The sequence below is a fragment of the Bos taurus genome, chromosome 19 (genome assembly GCF_002263795.3).
Source record: "Bos taurus isolate L1 Dominette 01449 registration number 42190680 breed Hereford chromosome 19, ARS-UCD2.0, whole genome shotgun sequence".
Lineage (NCBI taxonomy): Eukaryota > Metazoa > Chordata > Mammalia > Artiodactyla > Bovidae > Bos > Bos taurus.
The window spans coordinates 32151778-32174861 of record NC_037346.1 but is presented as its reverse complement, the minus strand read 5'-3'; the positions used below and the strand labels follow the sequence as shown (position 1 = coordinate 32174861).

Below are 23084 nucleotides of genomic sequence, written 5' to 3'. Positions count from 1 at the left end.
TTGCCATTTCCTTTTCCAATGCAGGAAAGTGAAAAGTGGAAGTGAAGTCGCTCAGTCGTGTCCGACTCTAGTGACCCCTTGGACTGCAGCCTACCAGGCTCCTCTGTCCATGGGATTTTCTAGGCAAAAGTACTGGAGTGGGGTGCTAGTGGTAAGGAACCTGCCTGCCAATGCAGGAGACATAAAAGACGAGGGTTTGATCCCTGGTTCAGAAAGATCCCCTGGAGGAGGGCATGGCAACCTACTCCAGTATTCTTGCCGGGAGAATCCCATGGACAGAGGAGCCTCGTGGGCTATGTCTATAGGGTTGCACAGAGTCAGACACAACTGAATTGACTTAGCACGCATGCTCGGGGCTTGAAGACCCAACATGCAGAGGAATGAGGTGGAAGCAAACAGTAGCCTGGACACGGGGGTGGAAGGGACGAGGGGACGATGCCTTCTAAAAGACTGGTGGTAAAAAGAGGAGAAGAAAGAAAAACCAGATGGAGCAGCTGACTGAACAGGCTCCTCTCCGTGACAGAAGGACTGCTCATCCAGATTTGAAGTCAGAGGGGAAGGACCCAGTGGAGTGGTAGGGCTGGCAGAAGCGCTTGGAGGCCCAGGGAGGCTGAGCTGAGGACCCGCACTCTGCAAGCTGCTCTCCTGGCCCTGAGCTTGGGGATCAGAAGACAGAAACAGGGTCCCCAGATGCCAAAAACAGGTGTCAGATTCTGGCGGCGATAACCTGCGGTGGACGACACCTGGTCCCATCCTCCCGGAAGAAACAAGGGCTATCTGAGGAGGAGTTTCTGAGGACATTCACTCTGGAGCACTCCTTATCCTCTGACCCCTCCCCTCTGCCACTTAAAAACCACAGAGTCCTCTTTATCCAGTTAGGATCAGTGTTGCAAGCAAAACTCAGAGCTTCATCACACGGAAGGTGTTCAGGGACACTGGACGCGTGCGTGACAGGTAGGTGATAAGAAGGAAGGACGATACTCGTGAGGGTGTAAAACAACAGAAGAACAGGCAGCTCGGGGCGTCAAACTCCGTCTTGATTTTGCCCACTCCCCCAACATTGATTTTGCCCACTCCCCCTTCCCCCGGCGTCATCCAGGCTCCAGAGCCCTGGTCCCCTGGGCATAGCCTTGGCCATGCTGACGCTCAGCCTCAGGGGCACAGATGCAGGGGTGTAGCCCCCAGTTAATAGAGGTCAAGTCTGCGGGGAGGAGCTGATCCTGGGGGTATGAGTGCCGTCCTGACCCGGAGCTCCTCTCTCCAGATGTCCTCAGATGTAGACGCCAAGCTCTCTACCAAATGCACCGAGACTCCAGTCCAGCCTCGGGCCTCAGGAATGCTTCCTCAGTGATGTGGAGGACACGGTACTCAAATTCATCAGGTGGCCCCCGAGCCATTAAAGACTCAGATAGATAATTCTGCCACAGAGGCCCGGAGCCAGAGGAAAAAAAGCAGAGGGCCTCGGGGTCAAGTGTTTCCATAGGAAACTGAACCAGTCACCTGCGATTACTGCTCTCCGGACGAGACCACCAGAGAAACTCACAACCGGCCCTGCGAGAGTGAAGAGGGATTCACACGTGTCATCTTAATATAAAAACACTTCTTCTTTCTGCTAAACACGTAAGAAGCAGTCTTTTCCCAAATAGTTAACGCTTTTTTTTTTTTAACCTTAAAAATTTTACACACGCAGAATTGGCATTTTATGTAGGTAACCGACAGATAGTTAAAAGTGCTGTCCTCTGTATTCTCCTTGGGAAAATGAAGCAAAGAATAATGCAATGTCATGGATGTTTATGGCCATGAAATGGCATTTTAGCTGTAAAGATTTTTTTCTCTTTGATTCTCAAAAATGTTAGAGAAAGTTTTTGTGGCCTAAGATGTAAAGGGTGTGTAACTACTTCAAAACTAGCCACTTATCTCAATATGCCTTGTTTATCAAGTATGTATTCAGGGTCAGTTTTTCCAATATCTGAAGCGTCAGAGACAAACAGTAGCTCAGTAAAAAGCAAGGCGTGAGCACAAAGTCTGGCAAACGAAGCCCCCGGGAGGACTTTCTCAAGACGCTGCGAGGCGCAGTCCATTCAGCCCATGTAGATCAGCCCTAAGGCAAAAGTAGATTCTACTCAGAGTCATCCTTCATGATCCCCTGAAGTCACCATAAAGGACACACGGGCTTACGTGTGTACAGTTCTGGGAAACAATGACTAGGCCCACTGAAGTCTGACGATGGCTGAATTAAATTAAGAGGGAACAAAAGAAAAAAGTCTGTTTACAGGGCTGGGCCCTCAGAGTATCTGCCTCCGAGACAACTCTGCAGAGGTGAGAGGTGGAGAGCTGAGAGGGTTCTACATCCGGGTGGTGGATGCCCTTCTGTCTTCATGCTGATGACACAGGCGTGGACTTTGGCTGTGCTCCTGAGGGCGGGGGTGGGGGGTGGGGGTGGGGCACGGCGGTATTCTTCTCACTTTACTACACTAGGCAAAATACAGGGAAAAGGGGACTTCTCTGGTGGTCCAGTGGTGAAGAATCTGCCTTGCAATGCAGGGGACCAGGGTTCCATCCCTGGTCGGGGACCTAAGGTCCCACACGCTATGCAGCCACTAAGCCCGCATGCCACTGTGAGAGAGTCAGACCACCGCAAGGAAAGATCCTGCAGGACACAATCAAGACCTGATGCAGCCAAATAAAATACATAAATACTTTAAAAAATACAGGGAAATGATTTGGGACGGATGCGCAATGGAACATTTTGTAACATGGAAGAGACAGACATTCATGATTTTACCTGATCTGTCCACGAACCAGAGGTCTGTTCTTTGTCCTGTTCATGTTTGAATCAAACGGAACCTCAAAAAACTGCAAAAAGATTGAAAAAACAATTAAATACAGCATGAAATAGTTATTTTCTTTCTGCTTTAGTTCTACAGTTTTTTCCACAGCAAATTTCATTTTAATTTTGATACTGTGAATACTCTCGGTACTCTTGAGAGAAAAGTTCTCTGTCCAGAACACGCAATACTTTGAAAACCATGGGTTAAGTACATGGATGTGTTAGAATCCCAGGGACGGGGGAGCCTCGTAGGCTGCTGTCTATGGGGTCACAGAGTCAGACATGACTGAAGTGACTTAGCAGCAGCAGCAGCCGTGTTCTTCAAAGCCACTGCTTCAGGTTTACAGCATTAGTGCCGTACACGATTTCAGAATCTTTCACGCATCCTGAAGACTGTGAATCAACCAAGAGTCAGCTGACCTCGGAAAATGGGCTGCTGGAGTCAAAGGCCAGGTCTGAAGGAAATATTAATAAGAAGTCAGATGGGGCTGTACACAAGCATTTAATTGTCTCCCATTCTCCTACCACTGAATAAATGTTAACAGCATTTACTCTCATGTTTCAGTATCGAAGTTACAAAGGATAGAGGGAGACCATGACTCAGCTGTACATCCATTCATGTGCTGAATACTGGGGTTGTTTCTCAGTTTTGCCTATTAATACTGGAGTGGGTTGCCATTCCTTTCCCCAGGGGATCTTCCCGACCCAGGGATCGAACCTGCGTCTCCGTGGATTCTTTACCACTGAGCCACCAGGGAAACCCCCCATTTCCAACCACTGAATATATGTTAATAGTCTTTACTCTTGTGCTACAGGATTATAGCAACAGAGAAGCAAGGGACTCTGCGACTCAGCTGGAAGAGAAATGAACATGCCCTAGAGATGAATAAAGGGGCTTTGCCTCCTCTTTCAAGGAGTCTATCAGTGACTTGTTGGTTGTAAGGGGGAGAATTTAATCCTGTTTATTAATACAATTATTTTGCCATCACCTTATCTGGAAGTATGACTGAAGGCTATGTCGAGCACCAGGCTGACCAGGGCGAGCCCTGAGGGGTCAGTGCCATGTCCATTCAGCTCACTGGGAATGAGGCTGCCCAGATGCCCCCTCCTTCCAGCTCTAGTCTGGAGCACCTGCAGAAGCACCTGGAAGGTGGGAATGCAGGAGCAGCCATGTTTACACCTGCAAAACTGGCGTGAGGTCAGGCATGACTGTGGCTACACACAGCAGCTGGGACCTGTCGGCTTGCACTGCTGGCCCTGAGGGACACTGTGCCTGCAGCTGCCCCGGCTCCTGCTGGACCTCCCTGGGCTGCAGCCCACGCCCGAGCTCGTCCATGTCTCGTGACCTTGGGCCACGTCTGTGTGCTGCTCTATGGCCAAGCGCACCGCTCTCCTGCAGGTCACCTGCACCATCAAAGCAGTGGGAAACGGACACCATGGTCCAGTTTGCTCTCCTACATCTGGGATCCTCCTGCGGATTCTGGGTCACTCGGGTCTGCTCTCTTCTGCCTTCCCCAGGCCCAGCACCAGATACAAGGCCTGCATCACACCCAGGGTTGCACCAGCCCACAGCATCCAGGCCTAACCCCTATGGTAGACCCTCGTATCGTTCACAGTACCGCATCCTGATCAAACCTTAACTGATACAGACCTCTTCTCTACTACTTTCAACAGGGCCACTGTTTACAAAAGTAGTTAATGGTGGCTCACTGGCAAAGAATCTACCTGCCATGCAGGAGTTGTGGGTTTGATCCCTGGGTTGGGAAGATGTCCTTGGAGAAGGGAATGGCTACCCATTCCAGTATTCTTGCTGGGGGAATCCCACGGACAGAGGAGCCTGGCGGGCTACAGCCCATGGGGTTGCAAAGAGTCGGACACAACTGAGCGACTAAACGACAACACAACACAACTGTTCAATATGTTCACCTTATCTATGATCTCAATGACAGGCTTCCTAAGACTGGCGAATTTATCATCCTTAATGTCAAAGAGAGCTATACAAATAGGCGCTCAATAAATGACAAAGTAAATAAACCATCCCTGAAGATAAATCTATTTGTAGAGTGAGTTACACTTTGAAATGATTTATAAGTGTTAAAAAATTCTTTGCCTGTGAGAGTCTATATTCCCTACTGAAGGAGTTCAAGTTACACACATCCCGTCTGCTCACCTTCCCTCCCTCCCTCAGTATTCAAACACATTCTGTATTTCTAATAATCTTTCCTTCATGACCTATTAATTTGACTTCACAGGACTAATGAGGATTCCAATTACAAATCATGTTATTTAAATGTGGGTAAGGTGTTATCCAATATAACACAGAAACTCTTGTGTAAATAACTTTCTTGGCAGTTCTCGAGTATCTGTGCGCACGCACCCACACACACACTCAGTTCAGGAATTCTACTGAAAATTTTCATCTGGATGAAAAAGAGATGTTATTGTTTCTATGTTCCTGGCAAGTCCGTCATCCAGAGATGGGAACTGAGGTCTAGGACGCAGCGACTGAACCCCAGGGTGCCACGACTTGGCATCAGCTTCTGTCTCTCATGGATGCTGAAATGTATCAGGACAAGCAACATCTGGGTACAAATAGCAGCTAACCAAGACCTTCGGGTCCTTTCAGGGAGGGATCGACAAGTCCTCCCAGCACCATGGGATCAGAGCTCGTTATGCTGCTTCTCATGCATTTTCTATAATGCTTTTCAGTTAGGGTCACGGCTTTGGTCTGGCTATGGAAGCCATGTTCCCAGAACATAAAGCAGTGTATCTTCAGGTGAGACATTTAAGCACTTTAGAACATAGAGCTGGTTTCATCTACTCACATTTCCCCGCCCTGTGCTTTATCATCCTTTCATAATGTTATTATCGTTTAAGTTGGCTCCAACTACTTGGAGCCAAAGAAGTAAAACTCCTACAACTGATGTTGAAACTAAAATACCAATGCAGTCTTACCAGCCCTTAGAACATACTGTTCGCCAACTTTTTCATGCATCCTCCCTGCTTTGAATAATGCCCGCAGTGGTTGGCTGCTTTGGGGAATGCACGCGGACAACTGCTCAGCCCAGGCCCCTCCTCTGAAGGCTCCGGTCATTAGGTCTCAAATGGCCATGTCACCCCGTGCTTTACCCCACACCTGGACACAGTAGCTGGTTTACTGAGGGGGTATCTGATTCAAACAGTCTCTGCTTGGGGATTTAACAAACCAAAAGCCCAGAAAAGTATGCCCTCCCCACTCCTGGGCTGCCTGTGGCCACAGAGCAGGATAAATGGAAATGGAGGAGAGGTCCCACACTGACGCCTTGGATCCATTACCTCCAAGGCTCCATCTCCACCTTTTCTAGCCTTGCGTGCACGCGTGCTAAGTCACTCAGTCGTGTCCAACTCTTTGTGACACTATGGACTGATTCTCCAGGCAAGAATACTGGAGTGGGTTGCCATGCCCTCCTCCAGGGGATCTCCAGCTTAAGCCAACCCAATATGGGCCTATCCCTTTAATTTCAACGTTCCAACAGAGGAAGACTGTAAGGACGTCAAACATGAGAGCAGTTGCATTGTCCAGGAGGGAATGATATGTGCTTTTCCCTCAGAAAACAACTTCTTTTCTACTTATGTTCATTTCCAAAATAAGTTTTTGTCCTAGTCTCTTTTCCCTTATAAAAACCCATCAACCTTTTGGAAGTCCTTTCATCAAAAACCTCCCCTCTTACTCAGGGTCCGGATCCCACCACCCACTTTCCCAGCTCTCAGATGCTCCCCATATCCTGCCCTCCACTAGCCCAGGAGCTGTTCTACGCGGCAGACTCGGGGCCGCAAGTGGCAGAAATACACCTGAAACCAGCTCAGAGAAAAGTGGGCCTAAAGGCCCTATAGCGGGCTGTGCCTGCTTTAGGATTTCTGAGTCTGGCGCCACACGTACTGCCATGATTCTGGCTCTTTCCATCTCTCGAGTCTCTTCTGGGTGCTCCCGCATGCAGAGGTCTTCCAGGAAGCAAAATGGCCCTGGCAACCCTAGACGCTCAAGCTCCTAGTCGACCCCAGCAGAAAAGCTTATTTCCTGACAGCTCCAAAACAGAAGTCCAGAACCACCATGGCCATGAATTCCAGGGACGAGGGGGTGATGTGACCACAGGGAGGGAGAGGTGGAGAGACACAAAGACACAGTACCCCACTCAAACGACGAGGATTGCCTTCTCCAAGACAAACGCTATCACCAGAAGAAAACAGGAGGACGGTAGACAGACAGATGCAGTGAAATTACCTCTAACTCACTGCAAAGCTAATGGCCCCAAATAATTTCCTTTCACATGTCACACCTATAAAATAACTTGCCCACTTTCGTCCTAGTTTAAGATGAGAAGCATTAATCAATAGAAACGTAATAAATAATTTATATTAATCTTGTCTCAGAATCAGTTTGGGAATCAATAGTTCTATCTGTTTATTTAATAGGCTGGTAAATGGATCATATTTTCCCTCCTCATGGCCACATGTAGATACAAGTCACTATTATACCAATAGATAAATATTTATTAGATGCCTAACATGGGCTTCCCTGGTTAGCTCAGTGGTAAAGAATCTGCCTGCAGTGCAGGCGATGCGGGTTTGATCTCTGGGTTGGGAAGATGCCCTGGAGAAGGAGATGGCAACCAGCTCCAGTAATCTTGCTTGGGAAATCCCATGGACAGAGCCTGGCTGGCGGGCTATCGTCTGTGAAGTCGCAAAGAGTTGGACATGACTGAGCGATTAAACAACAACAATAAACATGAGATCCTCACTTTTCTATTATACCATGCTTTTTACATTAGCAGATAATTATTATTACCCAAAGAGATGTTGCTCTGATAGAAAACATACCTATTAGCCCTTCTAACAGATAATTACATACATAAGATACTTCTGAATTTTTGTGAGCTAAAATGAAATAGGCACCAAAAGTGGGGAGAAACAGAACTCGGCCCATGTGATGAATTTCCTATTCCCACTCTGATTAAGTATACGTTATGCAAAAAGTAGACATATTCTAGAGCTGTCCTTAAGTCGGGCTCAGGAAATATTGACTTTGATAACGAGGTGCAGCTTTTTTCTTTTTCTATGCTAAATAATGGGGGTGATGCGACGTTCTTCTAAAGACTCAAAAGAAAAACAAATGCATGAACCTTGTTGGAGTTTGTTTTTCCATCCATCTTCTCAAAGCTGTCAACAAGTGTTTGTCATTCCAAGACGGCCCAGAGCCTCCCAGGTCCAAGATAATGTCTCAGACCAAGTTAAAAGGGATGTTAAATAAATAAGTTAAAGTCCTCGGAGGGGCACCTTATCCAGCAGGGTCTCATATTGCTGCTCGCAGCTCACAAGGCAGTTAAGATATGCACTCAGCCTGGTGTGTCCCACTGTCACACCAAGAATCAACAAACTAAGTGGGACTCACTGTTGCCATTGATTCTTCCCCATGAGGTATCTGAAATAAGGTGTGTGTGTTCACACATGGTGACTGGGGCAAAGTTCGCCTCCAAATCTGCTACTCAAGCCATCATTAAGCTGTGTGTTAAGGCTTCACCCCCAAAATGTCACATGACACTTATTAGAGCCCTAAACGACCACATCCTGTGAGTAAAAGAAAACTCAAAAAGTCACACTGGTTTTGAGGAGCTTCAGAAATGGTGAACCCTTTCTCCTACCAGAGGGCTCTCAATTTATAACACTGCTTTCTGAAAAAAGATGGAAGGAAAGTACACGGAAATATTTAAAACTGGGTAGAGAGGATGGATTGGAGAAGGCAATGGCACCCCATTCCAGTACTCTTGCCTGGAAAATCCCATGGACAGAGGAGCCTGGGAGGCTGCAGTCCATCGGGTCGCTAAGAGTCGGACACGACTGAGCGACTTCACTTTCACTTTTCACTTTCATGCATTGGAGAAGGAAATGGCAACCCACTCTAGTATTCTTGCCTGGAGAATCCCAGGGACGGGGGAGCCTGGTGGGCTGCCATCTATGGGGTCGCACAGAGTCAGACATGACTGAAGTGACTTAGCAGCAGCAGCAGCAGCAGAGAAGATGGAGAGGTGACTACTCTTTTTGTATCTTACAACTGTCTATAAAGGCCATGTATTTTCTACTTAGGGGGAAAAATTAATAAAAATTTTTACCTACATGAGACAAATACAAAACTTGAACAGACTCTTTTTGGATTAACCAATAATTACCAAACGTATCCAGTATAAAGCCCATAGTGAAGCCTTAGCCAACAAAGTGAACCTTGTTTCCCCCAGAAAGAACCACAGGGTGAAAAGTGGATCCTAAATATTTCCAGGGACACCCATTTCCCCATCCTCTGTGCCACTTCTTTCACTCAGGCAACTATTTTATCATTTGGCCTAGATTACAACACCTCCCAACACTTCCTGTCTGCAGTACTGACCACTCCCCCAACCCCCATCAATTTCAAACACAATAGTCAACACCATCTTTTCAGGTACAGACCTGATCATTCTAGTTCCCAGAACAAAACTCTCCATGGCTCCCTCCTGCCCAGGGAGTCAAGTCCAGCGCTAGCACATGGCATGGAAAGCCCTTCACAGAAGCTCCGGCCCCTTTACCTCCCCCAACCTTCTCTTCTCTTCCCCTGACAGGCTCTGCTCTCAGGGTCTGAACTGCTTGTTGGGTCCTCAGTTTGCTGTCAGTTCTTCCACAGTCTCCCACGTTTCTCTGCAGGGACCCATAGTTGTTGCCAGGCTGCATCCGTCATCAGTGCAGGACTTGGGGCAGGGGTCTGCCCTTCATTCTGGTGTTCTGTGTGACCTCAGCTGTGGAGTCTGCCCAACAACCACCCACAGGACCATAAGGATTCACTACAAGTTCACAGTCACCAGCGTCAAAGGGGCTTGTACCACTCACTCCCGGACCACCCCCTTTGACCTCTCTAGCCCACTGGATCTGCTCCTCTCCACAGAGCTGGTTTTTAGTCTGGTTCGCTCTTAACCCTCCCCATGGACAGAGGAGACTCGTTGGCCGCAGTCCAGAGGGTTGAATAGAGTCGGACACGACTGAAGCGACTTGGCAGGATGCATTCTCAACCCACATGCAACCTCCACCTTCCCTCCACCTGGGCTGGCGACCCCATGCCCTCCCACCTCCCAGAACACCCATTCCACGCGTCAGCCCTCTCCCTACAGCACATCCGGTCTGCATCTTTTGGCTGCGTTGTTCCTATCCATATCTCAATGTGCTTCATTTCCTCCAACCCCGCACATCTCCTGACATTATCAGCTGATGTGAACACAAGGTGAGCATTTGGAAACGAAAGGAAATGGTCTCTAAGACGACGTGAAGTCTGGGGCCCTCATCTTAGCCAGCACGATTAGTAGCAGGAGGTGTCCGTGGCAAGGTTATGAACCCTCCAGAAATCTCCCAGTAAGCTCCAAGGAATTTCTATTCTAACAGCTGCCAAGGACTATAATCCTATCTTTGCAGAAACCATTTTTAAAATAGTTAATTCTGATGGCCAGTTTTGGAGAACAGGAAACAAATAAATGCATGAATGCCCACTAAAGAAGACTTATGTGAACAGACTAAATCGCAAATATTTTCTTTAAGCCCACCTTTGAACTCAGATTTCACAAATTAAAAAAAATTAACCTTTCCTCAACTAGTGATACTTCATCCTAATCTAAGAGGACATAAGACTAGCAAGTTAATAAATTCCTGCGGATTCCTCCACAACTATTAAAAAAACAGGCATGTTCACTGAAACCATTAATGGTGATAATACAACATTCTGACCTCTGAAATAGTCCCCTAAAATACTATACAGAGTTTAAATGCCACCCAGAGCATAGAAGATGAACATTTTAAAAGGCAAGAAATAAGTAAGATCACCTTTGTCTATAGAGGAATCCACAGCAGAAGAATGATGATACTCGACAAGAAAAGGTGGTATAACAAGTTGAGCAATAAAACTGGCCAATCTGCAAAGGCTCAGATGCTGCCGTAATAACATCTGGTCCCAGCGGGGTTGGGGGGTGGGAGCCAGAGAAATCATTAAGCCATCTGAGACGCTCCAAACAAAGAAACTGTAAAATTCTGAACTATAAAGTGAAGGAAATACACTTAATCCCGGAGGGGTTGCAGTATGTATTTCAACTGGGTGATCCCTTCTCCAGTGAGGACACGGTGATATGCCGAAACCTGGAGTGACACAGAATCTCAACCGACTGGATGTGGCCCGGAGCCAGCCCGCGCCAGCACCCAGGCACCTGTTGGTTTAATCCTAGCATTACTCCAGACACCCAAGGCGGGTGGGGGTGCAGAGAGGAGGAGGCCAGGGGAATGGGGAAAAATACATCTCATTCATTCTGCCGATCAGAGAATGCATACCTTAAAAAAAATAGTTACATGTGCTTTCTGTAAATGTTCAATAACGTGTTAGAAGATTAACACATTTCTTCTAAGATTACGGTTTATTTTTTGAACTTCAGATCCTAGAGGGTGCAAAGGGAGATGTTTGTGAGTAAGCAACTACTTTACTTACTATATTATCTTAAGCAAAGTGACTCGAAACTCTCTTGAATGACCCTGTTTCCTTCTGTCACTGAGATTCTACGATGGGGGTACAATTATAGTTGCGTTTCAACTTCAATAAAATTTCTCTGCTGCCCATTTTCCCAGATCATTCTCAAATAGTCTTCTGCCAATTAGCTAAAGTTATTTTTAAATAAGCTTTTGAAAGTCTTTGTTGAAAGCAGGTGTATTACAAAATGTGCTTCTTTAGGAACTTATGTGAAAGAGAAAAAAAAAAAACTGAAATGGTAAATAAAAACAATGACTATTACATCAAAATAGTAAGAGATAAAATACTTGTATCAAAAAATAAAATAGCACATAAAATATACTGGGGTATTTTCAAAGCTTTAAGATGGGAACACAGGTGTTATATGTGTAAGTCGTCACTAAGTGGAACACTTTAGACAGCTTTTCACAATCTTTTCTGTTCCTCTATTCCCACTGCTTTTCTTTCAGTCTAATGACTGGACATGCCTCAATTCTGTGTCTGATATATTCAGAATATATATCTCAGCACAGACGTGGGCCTATGGTTCCTTTGCTGAAAGACAGGAAACGGCTGAAAATACTTTTGGTAGGGCAAGACACCTGTCATGCACAAGGATGGGATATTGGATAACTTCCCAGGACCCTCAAAAGTTGAAGTATATATAACTTCTTTCCTGAGGAGCTAAACAAAAACTAGTGATACAACATGGTTTTTATTTTTTGAGAGCGGAACATGTGCACTGACCACCTTACAGAAAGACCCAGAAATAACACAGTGGTCAATGCACAGAAGAAAAGCTTTCCATCTGTACACAGAATACCTTCAGCCCTCCTGTTAAAAGCAGACTAGGAATACATGCTTCCTTTTCTAAGATATGTGGATAAAAATTCCAGATTACTCAGAGTTTCTAGGAAGAAAAGGTAGAATAGAGTTCTGAGGTTCATTTTGAGTTTTTCAATGAGAACTTTTTAAAAGTTTTAACTTAATTAAACACAGCATATAGAGAACTTAAATATGTCTAACCTTTCTGTTAAATACTAACGTAATCCCAGAAAGTAGACAAACATTTAAAAATGCCCATGAATTACAGTAGTTGACTAGTGTCTGTGAATTTATTAGTATGATTATGCAGCTTAGATGAATGGTGAAGCCACTTATCGGCCATCAAATCCCAATACTTAAAGAACTGTAACTGATGACATGTCCATGTATTTTCTGTCTGTATCACTGCCTCAGAGGCAATTCTTGGAACATCGGGAATATACATGCTTCTCCATGTTTGCACAACTATCTGTGGGAAGTGGCAATCTAGTTTTCTAAGAGCAATGTCTTAATGAAACACTTATTAAGAAAAGGTTTTGATTTTAATGACCACCTTTCTTTTCAGTTTCTTTTTAAATACACTCTCATGGGAGGGCTTCCTAGGTGGCCTAGTGGTAAAGAACCTGCCTGCCATTGCAGGAGATGTAAGAGACATGGGTTTGATCCCTGGGTCTGGAAGATCCCCTGGAGGAGGGCATGGCAGCCCACTCCAGTATTCTTGCCTGGGAAATCCCATGGATAGAGGAGCCTGATGGGTTACCATCCACAGAGTTGCAAAGAGTCAGACATGACTGAAGGGACTTGGCATGGCACGTGGGAGGGCAGGTTTTCTAAGAGATGTGTATCCTTCCCTCTTTACTGCTGGTGATGCAGGACAAGAGCAGAAGGAAGCCTCCATGTGGCGATCAGTACAATAGCAAATGACGAGGTGCTGGCACCAGGCAAATGCTAACTAGTACCCAGGGTCACAATTTACACATGAAACATGTAAAAACTTCTTTGAATGCACATTCAATCAGAGATTTTACTTTAGAAATACCAAATGGACCACAATTCACCTATATTTTAAAAAATCTTCCATATCAGGTACTGCTTCTCTCCTGTGAGGTATTGAAATCCTTACATTTATATGCCAGGATAAAATATTAATAGTTAGTAACAACAACCACGGCCACCCCCTCAAAATCCACAACAAATGGAAAGGTAAACAGACCCTTTATAATTAAATCTGTAATGATAAAAAATCAACGTTAGATAATAAGTGTCTTTATAAAAAACAGTCTCCCAAATCACCTAACCATTAAGGCATTTATTTTAGTTTATCAGTTGACAGTGACTTTTATTCCTCAATGAGACTCAACTAACTAACATACTTCTCATTCTTTAAAAGGCAGTCTTTATAGGGATAATACAAATTAACAAGACAAGTCATTCTTGGAAGAAAGGGTTGGGATTTTGTCAATTGATCTTTAACAGATAAATCAGCACTATGACTTACAATTAGGGTTAAAGATCCTAGACAATATTTGCATATGAATTCCTGGAAGAATGTATGAGGAACAAAAATAAAGCAGAATCTAGTGTATACGAACATATTTTTCAAAATGATAGCTCTTATAATCAAATATATTTGAGACATCATTTTATTTATCATACTGACAAACATTTTTAATTTTTTAAAATTAAAATCAATTCTATTAGAAGTTTATTATTTTTTTTAAGAAAATTACCATCACAAATCAAGATTTTGAAAGCTACGCAACCAAGAGATCAGATGTAATATTGCAATTAAATGAACAGGCTGGATGAAGGTTACTGGTCACACATATTACATAATATTGAATAATCTAAATCTTGTATTGTTTCATAAGATGTCAATGAAATTACTATTAAGAATATAAAATGCTTGAATTAAAACAAAAACAAACAGGAACATGAAAATAAGAATATATTATTTCAATATCACTTACAAAAGAAAAAACATTCTTATGAAGGGCAGTAAAGGAACTCGAAACTTAACGAGTTTAGTTTGTTTTTAATAAATTCCACTTCTGAAATAACATATTAAGGAAATGATCTAGAAGTAGAGGAGAAAACTACATGATGAAAATTTAAACGGGGACTTTCCTAGTGGTCCAATGGTTAAGAATCCACCTCCCAGTGCAGGGGGGACACTGGTTCAATCCCTGTTCAAAGAACTAAGATCCCAGATGCCACAGGGTAACTAAGCCCAAGAGCTGCAAAAAAAGAGGCCACGACTAGGACCCGATGCAGCCAAACTAAGTAAATAATAAATAAATATTTTTAAAAAGTTAAGTGTCTGCAGTTGCTTCTAACAGATAAACACTGGAAGAGAACTCAAGAAATGCTTAAAATGTGGTAAGAACTTTATGGACTATCAGGCGGTCATTAAAAATGATAATTAAGACTCTAATAGTGCAGAAAAATGCTTCAAACACTAAGAATGCAGTTCATAATTTATAATTTGTCCAGAATGCTGGGTCTATGGGTTTTTGCTCTGTTTTCCAAATTTTGTTATTATTATTATGAGAAAAATAATAAGCACAGAGAATAAACTATACAGATACATGTGGCTACATTTTAAAAGATTTGCAGATGGTCTGGGAATATTTTTTAAAAATTAAATGTTACGTTACATTTTCCCAACCACATTAAATCTTTTAGGTTTTCCAAAACCCATTACATACGTAGAAGTTTCATCACAAATGCTTTTGAAGGTTAGTTTGAGGGAGAAAGTCTTTATAAACACGGCAGGTCAAACAGACTTCGAGAAGAAGCTCCTTTTAGAAAAGGTTTCTTCACTTTTAAGAACTCTCCTTTAAATTATATTTTCCATAGCTTTATTTGTTTATTCATGGCTGTAGCTTGCTAAGGCCATATTTCTCAGAATTTTTATTTTTTACTTTTACAGCGTGGTCTAATATGCTCAAGAATTTACAGACACTGAGACCAGCAAGCTAGGACTACAAGCCGAAACCCTTTCCAATATTAAATATTAGAGGCAACAGAGGGATTCTTCTAGGTGTCAACAGAAAGCCTCATATGAACACACCTGCAGTTTCCACTTTGAGCTGTGATGGTGAGGAACAAAATATCTAAGCCTGTAATCACTATGTAATTTATTTTACTTTCAAAAAAACCACTGTCTTGTTTAGACACTACAAAAATAGATAGGTAATTCCATTTGAAACATTCTTTAAATTTGTTATGAAAGAAATAATTGACAGAACCTGGCTAATCTTGTGAGGGTTCATTCAAATGTTAGCTTCTCATAATAACCAGTCACAACCTGAGGCAGGTGAAGACCTATAGTAGGTTTCATAACCAAATGAATGTAATGGACAAGCAAACACAGAACAGCAATGGGACAGTGCCTTCTTAACACTGATACGGCTAAAGCAATGCACTGACTTATTCTGAACGAATCAAGAATAACGTCCCATTAGTGGTGTCACTCACAGGGGGCTTACTATTTCCATGCCTGGGCTCAGTGTTTTGTGCATTGTCTTATCCCATCCCCCACCCTCCCCATCTTCTTTTCAAAATACAATTTTAAAAATCATGGATTGTTTTTGAAGTCTTGATTAATCAAACACATACCCCTTGCATTGGAAGGTGAAGTCTTAACACTGAACCACCAGGGAAATCCCAAACCTTATCTCTGTTAGGTAAGTATTACCACAGTGTTCCTTCGAAAGATGAGGTAACTGAGGCCCAGACAAGGAATTAACCAAGGTTGTAAGGCTTGGATTTGAAAGCGGGCAGGCTGAGTCCCTGTGCTCAATCATGGTCCTACACGCCATCCAGCACCGGAGGCTTGAGCATGAGACACCCCTGGGATGAGGAGGTTCTAAGGTGCTGTGAGACAGAAACCCTGGCTCCAGATCAAATGCTAAGTTGTGTCCGACTCTTTGTGACCCCATGAACTGCAGGCAGCATGCCAGGCTTCCTTGTCCTTCACCATCTCCCAGAGTTTGCTCAAACTCATGTCCATTGAGTCAGTGATACCATCCAACCCTAAGATCCTTAATTTATAATTTAATAAGAGGCAGCATGGTAAGATTCACAGAAATGCAGATGATCACTGCTGAAAGTCAGGTTCAGGGGGAGGAAAGACTCTGAGTCTCAGGACCAGTACATCCAAAATATGGCCCACCAGGACTGGGGTACAAGATTCCTGAGAACTTTTAGCAAAAGTTTATGTTTAAAATATTGTATAATATCACTTATAAGTGCAATCAAGAAAATCAGAACAAATGAATTTATTTGCAAAGCAGAAACAGAGACCCAGACATAGAGAACAAATGTATGGATACCAAGGGGGAAGGGGGGAGATGGGCTGGATTGAGAGATTGGGATTGATACTACCGATATCTATGTATTAAATATTTACACTATTGATACTATATATTAAATAGGTAACTAATGAGAACATACTGTATAGCCCAGGGAACTCTACCAAATATTCTGCAGTGATCTAAGTGGGAAGGAAATCCAAAAAGAGGAAATATATTTATGTGTATAGCTGATTCACTCAGAGGTACAGCAGAAATTAACACAACATTGTAAAGCATGTATACTTTACATCTATACTATACTCCAATAAATTTTTTTTTAAAAAGTCTATGTTTACTTGTCCAGCTACTGCTTAAGAATGGTTGGGCTAACCCTTCACAAGTAAGAAATAAGAACCTAAAGTAACATTTCTTGCCACCAACATGGCGGTTATCATTAGGGGTATAACACAATAATCTGGAGACTACATTTCAAATGATCTTATTCTTTTCAAAAAGAAACAAAGATATGCTCACTTGCAGTGGAATCAGTTATAAATTATTGGACACAATTCCAATATCCAACAATGTGGGCTTAGTTAATGCAAATTTTGCTTTATTTGTAAAACAGTGTAACATACAAAATTGATTAAAAAAAAAAAAAAACCTTTTAAAAGCAAATAATATTCAGTAACATGGGAAGTTCATGATTTGGTATGAAGAGAAAAAATAAAATTATGACATGCCATATATAGTATAACGCCTGTGTATGTGCATTGAAAAAAGATTAGACAAGAGCTATAAACCAATATATACTCCTTTCTAATGTAGTGCTCAAAATTCTCCAAGCCAGGCTTCAAGAGTACGTGAACGGTGAACTTCCTGATGTTCAAGTTGGTTTTAGAAAAGGCAGAGGAACCAGAGATCAAATTGCCAACATCCACTGGGATCATCAAAAAAGCAAGAGAATTCCAGAAAAACATCTATTTCTGCTTTATTGACTATGCCAAAGCCTTTGACTGTGTGGATCACAATAAACTGTGGGAAATTCTGAAACAGATGGGAATACAAGACCACCTGACCTGCCTCTTGAGAAACCTATATGTAGGTCAGGAAGCAACAGTTAGAACTGGACATGGAACAACAGACTGGTTCCAAATAGGAAAAGGAGTACATCAAGACTGTATATTGTTACCCTGCTTATTTAACTTATATGAAGAGTACATCATGAGAAACGCTGGGCTGGAGGAAGCACAAGCTGGAATCAAGATTACCAGGAGAAACATCAATAACCTCAGATATGCAGATGACACCACCCTTATGGCAGAAAGTGAAGAAGAATTAAAGAGCCTCTTGATGAAAGTGAAAGTGGAGAGTGAAAAAGTTGGCTTAAAACTCAACATTCAGAAAATGAAGATCATGGCATCTGGTCCTATCACTTCATGGGAAACAGATGGGGAAACAGTGGAAACAGTGAGAGACTTTACTTTCTTGGGCTCCAAAATCACTGCAGATGGTAACTGCAGCCATGAAATTAAAAGACGCTTACTCCTTGGAAGAAAAGTTAGGACCAACCTAGACAGCATATTAAAAAGCAGAGACATTACTTTGCCAACAAAGGTCCGTTTAGTCAAAACTATGGTTTTTCTAGTAGTCATGTATGGATGTGAGAGTTGGGCTATAAAGAAAGTTGAGTGCCGAAGAATTGATGCTTTTGAACTGTGGTGTTGGAGAAGACTCTTGAGAGTCCCTTGGACTTCAAGGAGATCCAACCAATCCATCCTAAAGGAAATCAGTCCTGAATATTCATCAGAAGGACTGATGTTGAAGCTGAAACTCCAATACTTTGGCCACCTGATGCAAAGAACTGACTCATTTGAAAAGACCCTAATGCTGGGAAAGATTGAAGTCGGGAGGAGAAGGGGACAACAGAGGATGAGACAGCTGGATGGCATCACTGACTCAATGGACAGAGTGTGAGTAAATTCCAGGAGTTGGTGATGGACAGGGAGGCCTGGCACGCTGCGGTCCATGGGGTTGCAAAGAGTTGGACATGACTGAGCAACTGAACTGAACTGAAAGGAAATTTTAATCACGTGTGTCCCTTTAATGGTCATCACCGTATGAAATACTTGAAAGAACTGAAATTAGAGGATTGTGATTTAGTTTATTTTAATGTAGTAAAGGGCTTCCCTGGTGGCTCAAGAGTAAAGAACCCGCCTATGATGTAGGAGATTTGGCAGGAGCCATGGGTTCGATTCCTGGGTCGGGAAGATCCCCTGGAGAAGGAAATGGCAACTCACTCCAGTATTCTTGCCTGGAAAATCCCATGGACAGCTCATGGGGTCACAAAAGAGTGGGACATGACTTAGCGGTTAAACAATAATGTAGTAAAATTGCTAGGTTGCAGAAATATGTTAAAGAAATGTTTTGAATGTCTCTGTTAGTCAAGAACAGCTTGGAATTAAAGAGCTCTGATAAAAATCACAAAACTGTAGGTCTGCATGGAGTGAAAAAAACCTGAGAAATGTAAGTAATTTATTTGAGAACATGCTGATGAATCTAGACATAAACTGCACTTGACAGCTGAAAACAGTGGTGATTTCCCAATATCGGACTGAAGAATCCCCACTCCGCCCCACTGCCCGGAACGTCAGGACTCAAATCCCCCTGTCCTCGGACACCCAGAGCACGGCCTTTCCAGTCTGCCTTAATGCTATTTAGTTTTTCCTACATTCACTCATTTAAAGTGATTTGCTTTAGAAAGCTCTCATAGTCTATAGATAAACATGTATCAGACTCCTAATCACACTCCTAACACTATCCTTAAGATTTTCTGTATTAAAACATTAAATATATGGTGACTCTTGCAGGGAGAATTATTTGTATTCTCCTTATCTTTGCTCAATATTTTAAAAGAAGTGTTAATTGTTTACTTCTGCTTTGTATATATTCATTTCCAAGAGGAAAATTACTAGGTTAAAAGCTATAAATACTTTTGGACCTACCAGTCAGACATACATGTATTGTGTTCACTCTAATAATCTAATATTTGTTTTATAATACAAACTTCCCATGTCATTAAGTGTTACTTGGAAATGCTGACTTTTACGATATTCATAGTATGCCATTATAGGGATAAAACATAATTTAACTGAGTCCGTTTTGTTTGTTGAAATCATGTCCAATAGATTTTAATAGGTATCGTATTTGCTATCATATCATATCTTGATAATTTACTTTACAACATTTCTAGAAATGGACTTTCTTGGTTGAAGAGAATATACATTTTTAACAATTTTAAACTACCAAAATTTCCCTCCAGAAAGATTGTCGCAATTTACATTCTCCACAGCACTGAGAGGGCCTGCCTTCCAGTGTTTTCACTAACATTATGTAAAACAATTAAAAAAAGAGAAAAACAAAACAAAAGCATATTTACCTATTTAGTTGTTAATCACCACATGTGTCTTTTCACTGATTTAAAAACAGTTTCAACATAGGATACAAACTAAACTTTACAACTTCATAAAAAGGCTTAAGTTAATAAAGCACTGATTGTGAAAATGAAGCCATCAGCACCTGCAAATATCTGTATGAACAGGCTACAGTCAAGCATGTTTTTCTGTCTTCTTTCACTATAATTAATTCCTAAATTAATTCCTAACATTGTGAGTCAAGGTAGACATCTTGTTCTGCTAACCTCATAAATAAGATAATTAAAAAAAAAAGAACACCCTGGCAAAAACTGTTTTGAAGGAGGAGATTCACTCTAAGTTTTGACACGCACATATCAAGAAAACAAGTAAGTACAGCGGGCAAACAACCAAAGACTCAACTGGGCTTTAGGGGGAGAAATTTTCTGAAAATATCAGTACACAGCTGCAGCCAAGACAACTGCAAAAAAGAGGGTGAAGCAGACTGGTAATGCATGAAGGCAAATCTAGACGTTTGGGTTAACAGCGAGAGAAATGTCTAGAAAGATGTCTACGTAATTACCCAGTCTTTCCTTGAAAGGACGCTTATTACTCAAAGGTCAAGTGCGTAAGTCACACCTCATTTTTCTGTCGTATGTGAAAAAGAAACTGCTGCACACAAATTAATTTTCTAGATTAACAGAGTAATTTTCTATTTTGAATAACCAAATGTTTGTAAAATTAAAGTCAAATTTTGATGGAAATGTTTCTAAAATTTCTATTTCTGAGCTTTCAAAACTATTTACTTCTGAGCCTCGTCTGACATTGTTTGCAGTAACTGAGGGTGCCTGTCTTCACAGACTGCTCTAATTCCTCAGGTTTTAAAAATGTATCACCTTTGTTTTCCTTTTTTGTTTAATGCCAGCGTTTTCTTCTTCTTTATCTTCATCTCTAACCCTTAACTTACTATTTTTAATTTTCTGTCCTTACTTAAACACAAAAAAGACTAGAAGGGAAAGGGAAAGAAAAAAAAAAAACAAAACAACAACCAACCAACCAAACCACTTGATTAAATATTATATTTTATATACTTGATTAAATGCAATTATCAAAGGCAGAGCTTTTAGGGTAGTTCTCAATCTCTATTCCAACCTCTTTTGTTTACTGTGCAAATGCCAAACATTTCTAGGTTTGAAAAAGATTTCAATCAGAGGTGTGACTGACTTGCAGTCCTGAAATCTAAAAGTTTCAATAAGGCTGAAATGGGTGAAGGTGGTCAAAAGGTGCAAAAGTCCAGTGAAGAAATATATCCTGGGGATCTGAGGTACAACACAGTGGCTATAATAAGACTGTGTTGTCTATTTAAATGTTGCTAAGAGAACAGATCTTAAAAATTCTCTTCACAAGGAAAACAAATCTGAAACTGTAGGGTGATCATTTTGTGATATATAAAAATATCAAATCCTTATATTATACACATGAAACTAATATAATGTTACATGTCAATTATATCTCAGCTTAAAAAGTCTAAAAATTCCAATAGGTTAAGTAGTAAGATGGTGAGAAACAGTAAGTCCAAATTTGGACAAAACTCTGAAAAATGAAGATGATGTTCTTTATATACATTTAGAGAAAAGTATAAATATTTTATTGCTTCTACAATATAATGCTAGAGACTTTCCATGTCTAATACAGCGTTTTTTTCAAAGTGCAGTTCCGGGGCCGTGTGCGTGGGAATCCTCTGCGATGCTTAATCACAAGGCCCCACCCCGACCTTCTGAAACAGAAGAACATCTAGGAGTGGGGACAGGAGTCTGCCTTCTCCATCAGCTCTACAGGTGATTCTTTATATCCATAAAACCTGAAAACCACTAATCTAGCACCTAAAACCGGTGATGTGCTTGCCACATGCCAATACGTTTTTGTTCCCAACAAAATAGCTGCATGAGCTCCAAAGAAACTTTTATCATTACGGTAACGGTTTATTGCCAAAATTATTCCAAGATTTAACTTAATATAATCTGCGTGTTCCTCTGATTTAAAAAAAAACAAAACAAGGTAAAATGTGTCAACAGAACCAATGAACTAAACTGTGCAGGAAAAAAGGGAGCATTTCACGTAAATTTATCTTTAAGAGTCAACTCTTCACAAATGAACAGCTTTACAGTATGGATCTTTGTGCCCACAACGTAGGAACAGAGATATCATCATATATATATTTAAGATAATTTTTATATGCATAGTTATGCACAGTTGCTCTTTATTCAGAATGAAAGGAAAAAACAGTGCTATAATTTGGCTGTGTGGACCAAAAAGCATTCTGATAACAAAGGCGAGCGGGTATCCTGACTCTGATGTTGCGATGGTTTTACAAGACACCACTATGGAGGGGAAGCTGGTGGAGAGTATATGAGATCTCTTTGTATCATTTCTCACAACTGCATGTGAGTCTATGATGACTTCAAGGTAACGAGTTTAATTTGAAAACAAACAAACAAACAAACCTCCAAGGGCATTTAATTTAGGCTAGAACTAGCACTTTGAAAGCTGTACCTTCTGCTACTGAAGTTAAATGGCACTGCTGGCTTTTTCAGCCCTTATTAAGCCAGTTGATTTCAAAATTCTCTCCGAAACTGTGCTACACCACACGTATTCCTCGGGAGCAGGTTTAATTTCCTTTTTATGTGCTTGCGATCCCTTTTTAAAGGTGAAAACATCTGTGTCCCACATACAAAGCAAAATTAGGCTTTGCACAGAGTCATTCTCTGCTCTGAAACCCTATCTGACAAACGCGATGCTTTTCATCTCCCAATATGAGCAACCACTAAGGTAATTCTAAGACCCAGTTAATTTTTTCCAGAAAACAGACAGTTTCTAACACACAAGTTGTTTACTAAAGCAAACAGAGACTGTAACTTTGTATTTTTATCTCGATTTTCTTTAAGAATTCGTTAACAAGCATGTAAGCGTATCATCAATAATATTCCAGAAGGTCACAAGTGTCAGCGACGACTGGATGAAATGTGAAAAACTATACTCTTTAAAGATCTAGATGGAATGGATTGTGAATAATCATTGCTTTTCCCTTCAGACATTAACATCTGTTGAATTTGAAGACATTATGCAGTCTATATCACGAAGTCTTTTGATTACAAGTAAATGAAAAATTATTA

At 41.7% G+C, this 23084-nt stretch overlaps 1 protein-coding gene across 1 annotated transcript in view; it reads right to left on the bottom strand.

Moving 5' to 3' along the window:
- COX10 (cytochrome c oxidase assembly factor heme A:farnesyltransferase COX10) overlaps window positions 1–23084 on the bottom strand; it is a 108933-nt gene that overhangs the window by 24941 nt on the left and 60908 nt on the right. Inside the window, 1 exon segment of the mRNA NM_001098013.1 lies at window positions 2786–2856. Coding sequence (NP_001091482.1) covers window positions 2786–2856 — 71 coding nt within the window.